Source organism: Benincasa hispida, chromosome 9, assembly GCF_009727055.1.
Source record: "Benincasa hispida cultivar B227 chromosome 9, ASM972705v1, whole genome shotgun sequence".
Classification (NCBI taxonomy): domain Eukaryota; kingdom Viridiplantae; phylum Streptophyta; class Magnoliopsida; order Cucurbitales; family Cucurbitaceae; genus Benincasa; species Benincasa hispida.
In genome coordinates, this window is record NC_052357.1 from 77,175,438 (window position 1) to 77,191,800 (window position 16,363).

The window sequence follows — 16,363 nt, forward strand, 5'->3', positions numbered from 1 at the left end:
TCAAATTCAAAATAATATCTATTTTTCCTTCAATTATTTAATTCAAATTTTCTTTAAATTAAATAACTTAATTATATGGATCTCATCCAAATAATTAATCATTTAAATTATATTCAAATAAATTAATTCTTCATATCATAAAGTTATAACTTGAATTTCATTCAAATAAACTTTAAAATAAATCGTGTAATTAATTGTTTCAAATACAATAAATATTTTCCCTCATAGATTTGAAAATTCCAAATTTTCTTTCAACGTAGTTGATCCTTATTAGTCTGTGGTGAGCTAGCAAAGGACCTCTTCGACCTACAGATTATAAGCTCAAATGATCTAAGACTAATTAAACTCTTTAATTAAATTAACTTTTATTCATTAACTACAAGACAGGTCAATATAGACACATAGTTGAACTCTTATGCACTGTAGGACAAGTTGGGTCCATGCATATAATCAATATAAGCAAATCGATCATTCACGAGTTGTTCATAATTACAGTTGGGTTAAACATCCGTTTAAGTACCACTAATTCAACCGTTTGTTTGTGATTAACCATAAACCAAGTCCCTCTGGGGCTAGTGAGAGGGTGAGGCCTCACGTTCAAAATCCAAAATTAGCACTCAAGCAAGAAATAGTGAATTCTATCTCGTGAAGTTATTTCCCAACTTCTCCTTTAGTCAAGTCCCAAAATGATAGGCTTATTGAGTCGGCATTTTAAGTCACTCTCACTCGTACAAATCAAATGACTAACCTCACAGGAGTTCATAAATCACTTAGGATTAAGATCCAGTCGCACATGACTATCCTATGAAATATTAACCTCACCAATTAATAGATTTACAATGAGAGATTAAATGTTTAGTGGTCCAATCTTATACAAATTGTATAAGATAGTCTACTCACATATCTCCACATGAACGATTTGAATAAAAACATTAACCATATACTATAGACCTTTAGGTTATTTCTTGAACATGATCCACCTCTTATGTCAACTATATATTGTTCAAGATTATATATAATAACGTTAGCTTTTTTCGGCTAATGTATAAATTAATCTTGCATCATTAATAATTAATTTAATCAACCGACACTTTAGGCCACAACTCCGAATAAAACCGTCGATACATCGTTACCAAGAATCAAATTGCCATAGAGCATTTTTTTTTTATTGCATTTTTTTTAATGTAGTCTTTGAAATGTAATTAGGATTCAAATTAGAAGAGAATTTGCAAATCCGGAGCGTCCATATAAATTCGAACCGGGAAGATCCGTTCGGAAAAGATTATTACCTCTTGGCCCGTCGAGGCGACCGAAACACCCCTGCCCCGGAGAAGAGACACGGCTGACCGAAACTTAGAACCGCCGGTAGGCGACAGAGAATAACCGGTATTGTTATCAGAACTCTGTGTACAGTGATCTCAAGGTGACAGCGGTGGAAAGCTATTTCAATGGAGAAGGCCGATGATCACTATTTGTCTAAACTTCAACTCACCGTGCCGTCCGATGATCGTCCTTCAGTGCTTCGGCTCCGTGAAATACTCGCAGCTTGCTCCAAGGTAAGACCTAGAAGTACCACTTTGAAAATCTCTGCTCAAATTTCATCCCCCCGATTTGCTGGTTTTTGGCTACTCCATTTAACTAAGCGAGAACAGGGACCTTAGTTTTTCGGTTAGGTATTGAAACTGTATCCTTGTAAAACTGTCACTTTGAAGATTTTATGCAATGAACCTCAAAGAAAATAAAATTTTCGGCAGTCGGCTTACCTGGCTGCAAGTTCTTTTGTTTAATGTGATGATACTTCTACAGATAAGGATGATGTGAATGTTTTCTAATAGTAGTGTATTCAGGGGCAAAGATTATCTGCAATCATTTTTTTCCCCATCAAATGAAACATGGTGAACGAACCCATGACTACTATTGTTTTGTGTTTAGTAACTTTGACAATGGCTGGATTTTAACAATCTGTTTGTCTATTGTCAAGTCGATTGAAAACGGAGACACCCATCAATATGAAGGTCTGGTATCTGAGCTGGTGAATTACCTTGATTCTATTTCCGAGGCTGCTGAAACAGAATTGGACAGTGGAAATACAGAGAGCGATGCCTTTGAAGTTCTCAATGAGATTTATCAATTTATATTTTCTCCTTTATTAGAACAGGTTCTGTGTGCGTGTGTGTGTATAAGTTCATCTTGATATATCCGGCATTTTAAGTTATGATTTTTGCTGCCCTCTAGTTGTTTTCCAAGCTGACACCCCTTCCCACAAATGTTGCAGGGTACTATTGACGCTCTTTCATTTGATCTTCCAAAGGCAGTTTCCAAGTTTATAAGAGTAGGTGGATGTCTGGAGATTGTTGATAGAATTATTGATAGGTTCGTTACTATGTGTAGTCCACGGGATATGCTGTCAGTTCTTTGTGAGGTACTTCAGTTTGACATTCCTCATAGTGGTAACTGGGCAGTTTCTTAGCTATTACCAAATGATTAGGCATTCAGCTTTTAGCTCACTGGTTGATGTCTGTAACTGTATGGTTTTCTTATTCCAAAATGGTTAACTTGATTTTTAAAAATGATCTATATAATTAGATTACTATTATATCTTCCACACTTGTAGTAGAGTTGAGTTATTGTTCTATGAGATTAGTCAAGATGAACGCAAATGGGCCAAGACAATCACAGACTCACAGAAAATAATTAAAATAAAATAGAAAAGAACTTCCACTCTTGATTCTAAACCTTGCTCAAGTTAGCAGGTTGATGAAAAACAGTAAATTATTTACCTCTAATACAAGGCATTCAAGTGAAAGCATATGAAGCAATGTGCTTCATAAATGAGCTGCACATTTTATTCCTAATAACTCCATGCAATGACTCTAAGTTGCAGCTTTTAGATCTCTAATATGCTTCTTTTGAGGAGATAAGTTAAACTCGTTTTTGATTAACATGGTGGTTTAATTGCATATTCTAGTTCTTCACAAAAAATTATTGCAATTGCTTCAGGCATTGGATTTGCAGACGACCAAAGCAACCAATTGCGTTGCCCCTTTTTTAAGTGGGCTCTCAAAAGGTAATAACTACATAGTAAGTATCTTTGTGGGCAGGGTGGTTGGATTGCTAGCTGTAAGCCTACTTCCTCACAATCCATTTAATTGCCAAAAATGAGAACGATTATGAGAAATATAACCCAAACGCAATAACAACCAACAATTTTGAAAGCACTGGCAATCTCTCCCAACCCTAGAACTACTGTTCTATTCAAAATACGAGTTTGAAAAAGAAAAGCCACAACACAGACAGCTTATAATACTACTAACAGACCAACAAATGTACTAACAACATTCCTACGTCCCACTAACTAGTGATCCCTTGTCCGATTCCATTATTACACCTCCTAGAGTAAGTATTGAAAATTGGGGACCTGACCCCACGTTTGATGGTCATCATCTTCTGTGGGAGGACGCTGGCACTATGATCCTTGAATTCAGCTACATGATGTATTACTGAAAATAAATGTCATCCTTCACCCTTCCACACTTTTTGTGTAGTATTAAAGTGAGGCATTATTTGTCCATAGGGTTTGCTCATGAAGCCTTTAGTTTAAGATATATTTATCTTTCTCTTGAAATTTTTTAATATATTTTTAAGTAGCACTAAGACAAATTGGTTTCCAGTGATTTGTTCAATTCAGAGGCGTCATTTTGAGCAAATAAAAGTAGTTGTTCCTGTTGTCCTCAATGCACTTAAAGCAGTGGATTTTGAAACAAGTGAAGGGGATGTGAAGTGTGACACTTTATATGGCAGAGCGATGGACATTGCCAGTTCCATCCAGTCAGTATGTGAAAAGTTGCTGGTATGTGCTGTTTTGATGTGATATGGTTCTTTCTTTCAATGATTTGCCTGATGTTTCAACTATTCCCGACTCCCGAGGATTTTCTAATATATGATACAGGATGGCAAAGTACAGGAGAAGCTCCAATCTCTGCTTGGTCTCTATGTGTTGCAAATCATGGTATTTGTCCATTCAAATGAAATTTTGCAGAGTTCGTTCATGAAGTCATGTCTGGGTTCTCTTCCCCACCTTCTCTCTCCTTGTGCTCAGAGTTGTTGGTGCCACTGGTTTGTGTCTCAAATGTCAAGTGCATGATTGTAATGCAGGCTCTCTTTTCAGTCGGCATGAACCATGAAGTTTCAAGCTGTCTTCCTTTCGTCTCAAATTTGTCATGCTTTCTTCCATTCTGTGGGTTTTCATATGCTGGTCTTATCAATGGATCTGATATTGACAAAATTTCTAACAACGTTATTGGAGGTAAACCGAGCTACTTTTTCTAGCAAGGTTGTATTTTTTTTTCTAATCCATTGATCATTCCTTGTTCATTTTTTGTACCTAGAGGATGAAGATGATTATATGGCTTGTTTTTCCTACATCAAGCACGGTGCATGTCTTTCAGGTTTGTGTTCATTAATTTCAAAGAACTCCTTGCACACTTAAATGAAAGGTTCTATGCCGTTGCCTTCTTTTTTGTTTCCCATCTTTTTTTCTATTGTTTTATTCGTGCAGTTCTTTGGGGATTTATTTCTGAAGAGGTTGCTCAAGCTGCAGAAGAAAAAATGAGTGCTCTTAAAGATAAACTGACAACCAAACAAACTGAAAGATGGCAAGCTATAGGCATGTTCAGGCACATACTCTCTTTTGCCGCTCTGTCTTGGAAACTAAAGAAACACGCTATTGACTTCTTGCTTTGGATTAATGGGTCTGAAAGTTTAGATGACAAACAAAGTGACTACATATCGTATATGCCTAGTCTATTTGCTGCTTTGCAGGTAGTATTTCATGTTCTTCAGATCTCATATGGAGCACTCAACTTCTTTACTTTTTATTATTATGTATAGAGTCGGGTGAAGATTGTCTAAACTCTTCTTTGTTGGTCAAGTTGCGTTTCAGGCTGTGCAGATAATTATCATGTATGCACCAGATACAATACTTAGGAGGAATGGGTTTGATTTATTTAAAAAGGTGAGTTTCTTAAGTTATGTCTGTTGTCTCTCAAAGCTAAGTTCAATACGGTGCAATTTTTCTATGAGGATATCAACTGATTGAGTCTAACTACCATAACCAGTTACTTGCTGATATTCCATATTCTCAAAGGTTCGACATGTTAAGAGCTCTAATTGTGAATAGTGACTCTCCCTCTATGGTAAACCTAATCAAGCCTCCCTTTTCAGTTAAATGTTAATGAGCGCAGGTTCTAGCAACATCTCTGACCTTATGGTTAAAACTTCAAAATAGGTTGCACTTCTTTTAGATCTTGTCAAAGGAGAAATGCATACAGAGCTTTGCCGGAAAAGAGCAACTGAAATTCAGCAAATTGATACCGAAGCACATCCAGAACCATCATTTTGGACTGCAAGTATCCTAGAATTGGTGGAGCAGGTTTTGAGGCCTCCAAAAGGGGGTCCTCCAGTCCTTCCAGAGCAGAGTGATGCGGTAAACAACTATATAACAAAACTTTCTTGCCCTTTCGTACTATTTTCGCTCTACCTGCCCCCATTTCACTTTCTAAAGCCATATATTCCTGTGATTTGTTTTCATTTTTACTAGTTTCACCCTTGTTCATCAATTCTTCCCATCTTCAAGTACATACAATCATGCATATTGGACACCTCTATCACTGATGCAACTCTTAAATTTAAGCTTTAATGGATAGTGATGTCCATGCTTAGTGATTACGTATAATTACAGGAAGGTCTTTTAAAATGCAAAATAATACATGGAGAATACATATGTGCTTTACATCCTCTCTGTCTGTTATGAAAAGGGAGCTTGCTGAAGGGTGTGAAGCATTTGAGTTCTGGGCTAGAAATTACAAATGAAGAGTTTGGCTTTTCTTCATCTTGGTTCTATATTATTCGGTTAAAAACTTTTCATGTGGTACAGGTTCTTTCAGCCCTCAATCTACACCGGTATGTGCTGATAACAGAGTCAACAGGTATATCACTGTTGAATGTTAAATATTAGTGCCTTCTGGTATTAGCATCATTTTGCATATGCCTTCTAGTAGATAATTTAGAATTTGTCCTTTCCTACGGCATAGAAAGGCTGGCCAAACTGAAACTGCTTGAACATATGGATTCTTAATGTTTAACTACTATTGATGATTGTGAATCATGATCAAAATTCATGGAACAGGAAATACAAACTATACTGGAGTTTTGTTGAAGAGCAATTTGCAGAAATCCTATAACGAATGGCTTCTACCTCTCCGAACGCTAGTGACGGGGATAAAGTCGGAGAACAAGACCGACTATGATCAAATAATGGTGGACATGGAGTGTGCCTTAAACCCAGTTGAGCTCGTATTATATCGTTGCATCGAGCTCGTCGAAGAGAAGTTGAGATGAATCTCAAAAACTGGTGGAGACCAAGTCTTCATTTCTTCTACACAAGATGTTTCATGTTTTCAGTAAAAAATGGAAGTGCCAAACGTCTTAATTTCTACATAAGATAATTTCATGTATAGTCAAAATGAAAACAAAGGACAGTCAATTGGAAAAGTCCATTTCCCAGTTTTGAAAGACGTTGCCGTTTTATTTATATTAACTTCAACCTTATCTTTCATGAATTGACTTAATGTAAGAAACTGAATTTGAGATGCTAGCTGTTAAGAATATATCAAGTTAAGTGATAATTTTAGAATGTACCAATATAAAATAGTCAAATTAAATTTCTTAAAAGTGTAGCCAAAAAATTTGCAAGAGTCTTCCCTGAAATTTATGTTGATTTTAGAAATAAAGATCAAAATGATCCCTTTCAAAAATACAAAAACTGAAATCGACATTTTAAAAGGATCAAAATGAATCAAAATTTAAAGTAGAGACCAAACAAATCAATATTCTCTTCAACATATAGTGCCTCTATATTAAAACATGTAATACACGTTCTCTCATGTGGGTTTTTCATTGTTAGAACCATCTGTGATTCAACACTTATTCTAATCAATTGTGCTATAATGCTTTGCATTAAGGCACTTTTGTGTGAACATACATAATGAGTAAGAAAGCACTAAAAGAAGGAAGGCGCAGTAAAGTAGAAATGGCCAAAAAAAATAATTTTTATAACAAAGTCATAAAAAAAAACAAATTCCGTGACTATGTACCTATAATAAACGCTACAACGAATGAATCAAACCCTACACCATTCTAGAGGGATTCAACAATTTGTTTAACCCACAGAATTACAGCCTTCACAAAGAAAAAAAATTGTAGAAAACAGGAATTAACAAATGCTAATATAACAGTCTGGTTGGGTCTTCTACAAGATAGCAAACTTTTTTGCCATCAACAAATTGTAAAGCCATTGGGGCTCATGACTTTACTTATCTGTGCCTGCCAGCTTTAATTTCACAGAATCCTTCCACTATGTCATATTAGAGAGCGAAAGAGAGAGAATTAATGTATTTTCACCTTAGTCAATCTTCTGAGGGTGTCATATTTAAATCTGGTAAGAGAAAGCCACAATCTTCTTCGGTTGATTTGCAGTTCTTCTGTGATTGAGCCTCGAAAGAACCTGATCCTGATGCTGTGAATGGCAATGTAGGAGAAAATTTTTCAATATTTGAGCTTTCCCTTTGATGGGTTAGTGTGGATGTAGATTCTTCTGGCATCATGTTGGAGTTTGTACTGAATTTCTCTGTGTATTTCAAGTTGAAATCCACCTGCATAAAGTAGGATTTTTTGTTCTTAGAAGCCTAGTAATCAAGGAAGAGAATATTGGGTGTGAAACGTCAACATCTTTGAAACCCTTTTTCTGTCTATCTTTTTATAACTTTACAAAGGCAACAAGACAATAGCTCAGATGTTCATGGAATATGAAAGCAGACATATCGAAGATAAAAAAAAAAAAAAAAAAAAAGGCAGAATTACCTTCATTTTCTTCAGACTCTCATTCTTGGCTCTTTGTTCTTCGAAGTTTGCCCGTAGAGTGGCCAGTTCCTGTTCAAAAAGTAAGTTAGGTTCTCAAAGACAAAGGATGGTGCAAACAAGAAAGAAAAGGCAACAGCCCCTAATTTGTCTTATATTGAACAAAATATATATATAAAAAAAAGTTTAGAATACAAAAATATATAAAAGAAATTATAAATTTAAAGTTCTTTATCCCAGAACAAATTCTAGAATGAAAGAATTATACATACATATGAAGTATGATATTAAAAAAAAAAAAAAAAAAAAAGGAAGAAAGAAAGTCAAAGAGGATAACAAAAGAAGATCCATACCATTTTTAGATGAAGTTTCTCCTTCAAAAGCATGCTTTCCTCTTCCTTAAGTTCAGCAAATGTCTGGAAAACAAACAAAGAGAATACGTCATCAAATAAACGCAAAAAAAAAAAAAAAAAAAACTTCGTTACTGTCTTAGATATACAGTTGGTTGTTGAACCATTCATCCATCAAGAGCAAAGCAAGCCAACAACTCAATTAAAGTCAATAATAAACAAATGCTTGGATTATACGGCCATACAGAATTGATTTTTCCCAAAAGAAATTACCTTCTTTCGTCTTAGCCTCTTTGTAGTATTACCAGCCACCGACTCATTTCCAGCAGCACCCTGGAAAACAAACCCCAAACCTATTAAAATAAGAATCAATATTTATAAAACAACTGACACAAAGTGTATCACTAGGAACCAATATCACCAAACAATTAGCATAAGGTTTAAATCAAGTCCAAACCCAGTAACAAGAATCGATATTACAAAACAACTCCAAACATATTGATAAGGATCATTATCACAAAAGATCAATATTACAAAACAACTCCAAACATATTGATAAGGATCATTATCACAAAAGATCAATATTACAAAACAACTNTAAGGATCATTATCACAAAAGATCAATATTACAAAACAACTCCAAACATATTGATAAGGATCATTATCACAAAAGATCAATATTACAAAACAACTAACACAAACTTTAAAATCAACTCCAAATATATTGATGAGGACCATTATCACAAAACAATTAACAAAATGCTCAAATCAACTCCAATTATCAAACCCAATAATAAGAATCAAAATTACAAACATATTAACAATAATGAATCGGCATTGGTACAAGAAAAAAAAAAGAAGTAAAAATAGCACAAAGTTTGAAACAGATCTATTTCTCTCTTCCCTCTCCTCCTACTGAGAAAGAAAGGGGAATACTAGATACATATATATTTATGTATTCTTTCAGAAAACAAGAAGCATATATATTTAGGTATGTAGTATGAAAAATTTTCTATACCACGATAGAATTAGAATTTTTTTTTAAAGATAGGTATTGTTTGGGATGTTTATTTTTGGAAACAAATTAGGACCCAAATTCACATTTACCAGAATCACACGCCACATCATGAATTCCACGTGGTCACTTTAAGATTGCGACCATACCCGAACCCGTCTCATGTCTTGCTTTCCCACCTCGCGTGACTTGGTCACGTGGATCTTCCTTTTCCTCTTCTCAGCTCAACAACTTATAAAAACAATTCTATTTATAAATATATTTATATGTCTTCCCCCAACCATTTTCACGATCCAAATTCAAATTCGTTATCGAATATTTCTGTTATTCTACTTCTATCCATTAATCATAAACAAATAGGGTAGTTTCCATTTTCTAATTAAAAATATTTCAAAAAAGCGAACACAGGAACCAACCGTGTACCATCGCCACACCTGATAATTACTCCCTCCCCAGATAACAAGTCTGCATCAAACCTAACGCAGACCTATCTTCTCTTGCGAGCGTTTCTTCTCTTACCTGATCCAATATGGGACCTCTCACTTGGTAGCGTCGTCGGCGGTCGAATCTGACCGCTGGTTCGAGCAGACCGGCTCAGAATGTGTTGATGTGACCAAAATACCCTCGCGGTTGGTGATGAATCTTTTCCGCGTCGAGTGGTAGTAAGGTCAAAAGGAGGGGAAAAAGAAAGGACAATGGCTGTAGGGAAGAAGTTTCGAGGCGTTTGCTATGGTCCCTGGGTAGACCGACCGTCGGCGATGGAAGAGAGTTTATAAAATCTCGTGCGTGACGAAACAGCGACTCGATGTATGATTTTGAAAGGTTTGGAATCTAGCGAGGGATGTGAAGGGCGTTTTGGTCAATTTGAAGATATAAGGGATTTGGAGTCGAAAAAACGGAGCTGAAAAGAGGCGAGAAGAAAACGCTAAGTATTTTCAACCAGCGTCCATTCTCTGACCTGAAACGTGGAAATTTTTGGAGAATCTAGTAGTGTATTTGTGGATTTATGGTATTAAAGAGCGGTTTCTCGACGGTGATTTGTGAGGATTGTCCACCATTGATGGAGAGAATTGGAAACTGTTTGGTGAAGTACAGAGCGGTTATGGAATTGAGAGATTTGCAGGTGTGTGAGTTCTGAGAGAGGAACTTCGTTTCGGTTAACTGATGAAAAAAATAAGGAAGAGGAAATCAGGAGAGATTTCACAATACGGAATCAGATTCTTGGAAAAACAAACGAGAAAAACGGTGACGATACAATATACAAAGCTTCTCCGAGATAAGAATGTTTCATTTGAGAATCCACGCCGCCGCCGGCCGCCTAAAATCCGCAGCCGACACCACCGCCGAGAAAACAACATAATTAAGAACGCCGGCGTTAAGATTTGAGAGAACTCGTAAAAAAAATTTTTTTTAAAAAAAAAAAGACAAAAATCAGAAAGATCGGGAAGGCAAATCACGCAGAGCCGAGAAAAGAGACGAAAGTACAAAAATCCAAAACAGACGGCATAAATCACAATAGAGAATGGGAAGAGAATCGAGAAAGAGTCAAGAACCTTAAATCTGGAAGCAGCCTGAGAGAGAGTAGCAGGACGGCTCGAGTCCTCAAAACCATCAAGCGTAGCAGAAGGAGAAGCTCCACCACTCCATGAAAGCGGAGTGGTAGGACTGCATCTAGTGGAATCAACATCCTTATTATTCCTGTGCAAGACAACATCGCCACATCTGACCGCCACCGTAGCCATAGCAGACGCTGCCGCCGCCGCCGTGGACGTGGCCGTGGCCGTGGACATCCTGGACCTCGGTTGTCTAATCCCCCATGTAAAGGGGACCGTCACAGGAAGAGGAGATTTAGAAGGCAAGACAGCCTGCGACTGCTTCAACCTAAACAATAACTCAGCGACGAGGGTGTCGTCGGCCATGGCAGCGGTAAGCCATTGGTCGTCGTAGAGCATGATCGGCGGAGAGAAAAAAGGGAAATGGGGGAAGAAGAAGAAGAAGAAAGGGGAATCAAAGGAGAGAAAGAGAAGAGAAAGAGAAAGAGAAAGAGAAAGAGGGTGGCGGAGAGAGTAAAGGAGCGTATAAATATTGGGGGAGAGAATGAAGGGAAGGGAAAAAAAATAGATAAAAAGAGAAAGAAAGGGAGTGGGGTTTGCTATGTGGTGGTTGTTCAGGTTTCCCTTCTTTGTTCCACTTCCTTGTCAGCTTCGGCGTGGGCCTTCCACTCTCACTCTTTTTTCTTTTCCTTTTTCTTTTTTTCTTTTTTCCTTTTACAAAATTTCTATTTTAATTTAAATTAGCTCTTGGATATGTGGGGCCCTTAGACGTAAAAGTGACAGCTTCCATTACTGTTTCGGGTTTTTCCGTAAACCCGGACCCTAATTTCTCATTTCCCTCACCGCTTTTTCCTCCTTATTCTTCTCCCACTCCCACCCCTCAACTACTCGGGTCGGGTCGGCTTTGGATTAAAACTATCATTTTGGTCCCTTCTTCTTTAAAATATCTCATTTTAATTTTTACCACAAATCTTAAATTTATTATTCTTTTTTTTTGTCTAATTTCTATTTGGTTCTTATGCTTTAAAATATTATACATTTTGTTCTTAAATTTTGATTTTTGTTTCAATTTAATCCTTAAATTTCAAAATCTTCTAATTTCACCATCGAAATTTGAGTTTTGTTTCAATTTAGTTCCTACATTACAATATTTTACATTTTTAACTTCATTTTTTCATTAAATACTCACTTCAATTATTGACATCAATTTCTATTAATTAATTAAAAATAGTCCTGGAGTGAACTTTTAAATTTAATTTTAAAAGTGATAAAAAAAATAGTTGAACTTAATTAATTATAATTCTTTTGATAATTTTTAATTTATTAACATAAATTAACACTAAAAATAGAAAATGAGTATTTAGTGAATAGTCGAGGTTAAAAGTGTAAATCTCGAAACATAGAGACCAAATTGAAGCAAAACTCAAATGTTAAGGGTAAAATTGTAACATTTTGAAACTTATGTACTAAATCGAGACCAAACTCAAAACTTTAAAACCAAATGTATAATATTTTTTAAACCTATGACTAGATAGAAACTAGGCCCGAAACCTAAGGACTAGATAAAAACTAGTCCCAAAACCTAAGGACCAAAAAGATATTTTTCTCTTTCATTTTTATTGAATATATTAAATAATAATTTTAATGTTAAACAAATATGTAAATGTGTTTTCAAATTATAAAGAATTGGAAAAAAAAATAGTTGTAAAGATTAAATTTAAGATTTATTGAAAGTATAGAGATTAAAATTGAACTTATATGAAAGTACACGAGCTAAAATGGTGTTTTAAAATATTTGATGTAAATGTTAGTCTTAATTGTGTTGTTACATTTTCATCAAAGTGTTGTAGGAGTACATTTTTACATTTTGATGGATTTGACATATATTGAAGGGTTGATGTCAATAACCCCTACTGAGCTAAGATGTGACATTGTGGACCTGTAGATTGAAACTTCAATGGTAGTTGGATAATTAATTAAACTCTTAAATTAAATTACCTAACATTCATTAACTGTCGGTCACTCCACTAAAGATCGATAGTTGTACTCTTCGTACTATAGATATATTTTTGTGTCAATTGGATATAACCAATCAATGGTGTGCCTTCACAAATCGCTCGTAAGTATAGTTGGGTCAAAATTACCGTTTTACCCCTATAGTTACATCTAGCTTCTTAAGTACCACTGATCCCTCTAATAAACAATAAGTCATAGTTCAACTATGACTAAACTCCTCTTGGCCCAAGAGATGGTGTGGCGCCACATTGTTCAAGCCCTGGAATCAACCCTTAATAGAGCAATATATCTACTTACCCTGACATTAGGGAATGAACGAATTTCGTCTTGTGTAGCTGTGTTCCCAGCTCCATAATCAGACGAATCCCATAAAGTGCTAGGCTCATTGAGTCGGCGATCTGGCCACTTTCATCCATACAAATCAAAAGACCACCTTTATAGGCAAGAGTTCACAACTCACTGAAGATTCAAGTCATATCACCTATGATCATTCCGATGTAATGTAAGTCTCTATTATGAATGGTGTTATATAATGAGACTAGTCATTTCATGGTTCGGTCTTATACAAATTACTTTGTATAGAATACCTCTACATATCTCTACGTGAATGACCAGGATCAAATGATTTGTAGCACTTTACAACAATTGTAACATCTACAAAGCGGGTCGTATTTGTAGTATCACCAGAATAAGGTCTCCAGTATTATCCATCTACTAGAGACCATTTGGGTTATCACTTAAACATAATCCACCTGTATGTCTCTACATACATGTTTAAGCTACAGATGATAACATTTGATGTTAGTTTATGGGTTAATGCTACTAAATATTGAATAAAATATCTCATATTTTATTAAATAAATAAAATGTTTGTATGTTCAATTCTAAACTACAGGATCCATGAGATTTAGGACATCAACCTCAACAACCACCCACTTGTCTTGAAGCTAGTGTACATCATAGAAGTCATACTAATATAAAAATACACATAAAACAATAAAATAGGCTATAATACGCGCCTGGTACAAAATCTTCCACTTGCCCTAAACTAAATGTGGCCTGTCCTGTAGACTCATACGCTAAAGGTGACCCTCAAACACCTTATCCGTAAGGAAATTTGTAAATGGATCAGCAACGTTGTGCTCTGAAGCTACTTGTGTGACAATCACGTCCCCTCGATGCACAATCTCTTAGATGAGATGATACTTTCACTCTATGTGCTTCCTGCGCTTATGACTTTTAGGCTCTCGGGAATTAGCCACAGCACCACCATTATCACAATAAAGAGTGATGGGCTTTGATATATTTGGAATTACTTCCAGATCTTCATGAATTTCCTGAGTCACACAGTTTCCTTAGTAGTTTTACAAGCTGCTACGTACTCAGCCTCCATAATAAAGTCAGCAATGCACCTCTGCTTGGTGCTCCTCCAGACTACTGCTCATTCGTTAAGAGTGAACACTGATCTTGATGTGAATTTTCTAGAATCCTTATTAGTTTGGAAATCAGAGTCTGTGCATCTTGTAAAGATCAAATCCTTAGAACCATACACGAGCATGTAGTCTCTTGTTCTCCGTAGATACTTGCAGATATTTTTAACGAGCATCAAGTTATCAAATCTTGGATTAAACTGATATCTACTAACTATCCCCGCTGCATAGTAGGTGTCAAGTCTAGTAAATAACATCACATACATTAGGCTATCGATGGTCGATGCATAGGGGATCTGTCTCATTTCTTCAACTTCTTGGAGTGTCTTAGGACATTGTTTATTAGACAGTATAACTCCATGCCTGAAATGGAGTAAACCTCTCTTGGAGTTCTGCATCGAAACTTAACAAGCATCTTGTTAATGTACGATGCCTGAGATAGGACTAGCGTTTTGTTCTTTCGATCTCTAAAGATCTAAATGCCCATAAAAAAATGCGCTTCTTTCCAAATCTTTCGTTTGAAATTGGATTGCTAACCAATTCTTAATTTCAGTCAGTAGACCTACATCATTCCCAATGAGTAGGATATCGTCTAATATAACACTAAAAAAAACTATTGAATTATTGATGATTCTCTTGTATACACGATGCTCATCAACATTTTGATCAAAGCCATAAGATTTAATCGCAGTATGAAATCTTATATTCCAAGATTGAGAAGCTTACTTAAATCCATAAATGGACCAATTAAGCTTGCAAAATTTTTGCTCTTTATCTTAGATTATGAATCCCTCATGTTGCTCCATATAAATAGTCTCCTCAAGATTGTCATTCAGAAAGGCAGCATTGACATCCATTTGTCAAATTTCACAATCATAATATGAGGCAATAGACGGAAGGATCCGGAGAGACTTCAACATGGTAACAAGTGAGAAAGTCTCCTCATAGTCGACTCCCTCAACTTGGGTATAACCTTTTGCCAAAAGTGTAGCTTGAAAGTTTGCACCTTCCATCAGAACCTCATTTTCTCTTGTAAATCAATTTGCAACCTATAGGTTTAACATCGTCGGTTTGATCTACAAGTTCCCAAACAAAATTGAAGTACATAGACTCCATTTTGAGATCCAAAGCTTTGATCCACTCATCTTTGTTAACATCCTCTATTGCCTTCTTGTGAGACAATGGATCCTCAACATCTCCATCGGCTACCATAACTAGGGTTTTTGTTAAACCCATATAACAAACGGGTGGGTTCGCAACCCTCCAATTACGTCGAGGCTCCCTCAGCACTTGAGGTGGATTTGATCTACTAAATGATCCAACTTCAACAAATTTTGTTGAGGTATTGGGTTTTTCAACAACTCATTTTGAAGGTTCAGTAATTTCGTTGGAAAGTTCACTCAATATAATCTTACTGCGGGGTTGATGCTCCCTTATGTGGTCATAGTCTAAAAAGGTAGCATTTATCAATACGAATGCCTTATTATCTTTAAGATAGTAGAAGTAACCACCTCTCATTCCTTTAGGATAACCTACAAATAGGCACAATTTTGAACGAGGTTCAAATTTCTTAGGATTTGCCTCAAGCACATGTGTTGGATAATTGTTGGGGTCAATGCCCTAAATCTCGTAGGGTTCTATAGTTTGTAAATGTAATGAACAAACTCATTGTTTATTTAATAAAATATATGATGTTTTATTTAAACTCTTGTTTATTTAATAAAATATATGATATTTTATTCAAACTCATTGTCTATTTACTAAAATATATGATATTGTATTCATATTTTAGTTCCCTTCAATTTGGGATCCTTCAGCAACCTCATATCCTTAAATGGCGTAAACTGCATTTACGACGATTCCATAATTCCAAATGTGTTCCAGTAACACTTTTTGATGGAACATAGATCAAAATATAAGATGCAATTTGTACTACATAACCCCAAAACGAGTCTGGTAGGGAAGCATAACTCATCATAGACCGAACCATGTCCAACAAGGTTCAATTTTTCCTTTCTGATGCACCATTCCACTGAGGTGTACCAAGTGCCGAGAGTTGGGATACAATTCCATGTTCTACCA

At 35.8% G+C, this 16,363-nt stretch overlaps 2 protein-coding genes across 3 annotated transcripts; one reads left to right on the forward strand and one right to left on the reverse strand.

The window, feature by feature from the left end:
• The first annotated feature begins 1,168 nt into the window (after positions 1-1,168).
• Positions 1,169-6,650, forward strand: LOC120085675 (aberrant root formation protein 4). The gene is made up of 14 exons (XM_039041808.1): positions 1,169-1,556; positions 1,982-2,158; positions 2,276-2,422; positions 3,001-3,067; positions 3,672-3,850; positions 3,950-4,009; positions 4,156-4,306; positions 4,389-4,448; positions 4,559-4,821; positions 4,943-5,014; positions 5,118-5,195; positions 5,288-5,485; positions 5,936-5,987; positions 6,188-6,650. Exons 1-14 carry the CDS (start codon positions 1,449-1,451, stop codon positions 6,397-6,399), a joined length of 1,824 nt encoding a protein of 607 aa, XP_038897736.1. The 5' UTR covers positions 1,169-1,448; the 3' UTR covers positions 6,400-6,650.
• On the reverse strand, positions 6,300-11,498 carry LOC120085676. Of its 2 annotated transcripts, XM_039041810.1 has the most exons (6): positions 10,836-11,498; positions 8,541-8,600; positions 8,271-8,333; positions 7,921-7,989; positions 7,462-7,712; positions 6,300-6,436 (listed from the first exon to the last, which is right to left on the reverse strand). In XM_039041810.1, exons 1-5 carry the CDS (start codon positions 11,232-11,234, stop codon positions 7,467-7,469), a joined length of 837 nt encoding a protein of 278 aa, XP_038897738.1. In that variant the 5' UTR covers positions 11,235-11,498; the 3' UTR covers positions 6,300-6,436; positions 7,462-7,466. The 2 variants fall into 2 exon arrangements, with proteins under 2 accessions (XP_038897738.1, XP_038897737.1); XM_039041809.1 differs by lacking the exon at positions 6,300-6,436 and having other exon boundaries at positions 7,086-7,712; positions 10,836-11,451.
• Between the last annotated feature and the right edge of the window lie 4,865 nt (positions 11,499-16,363).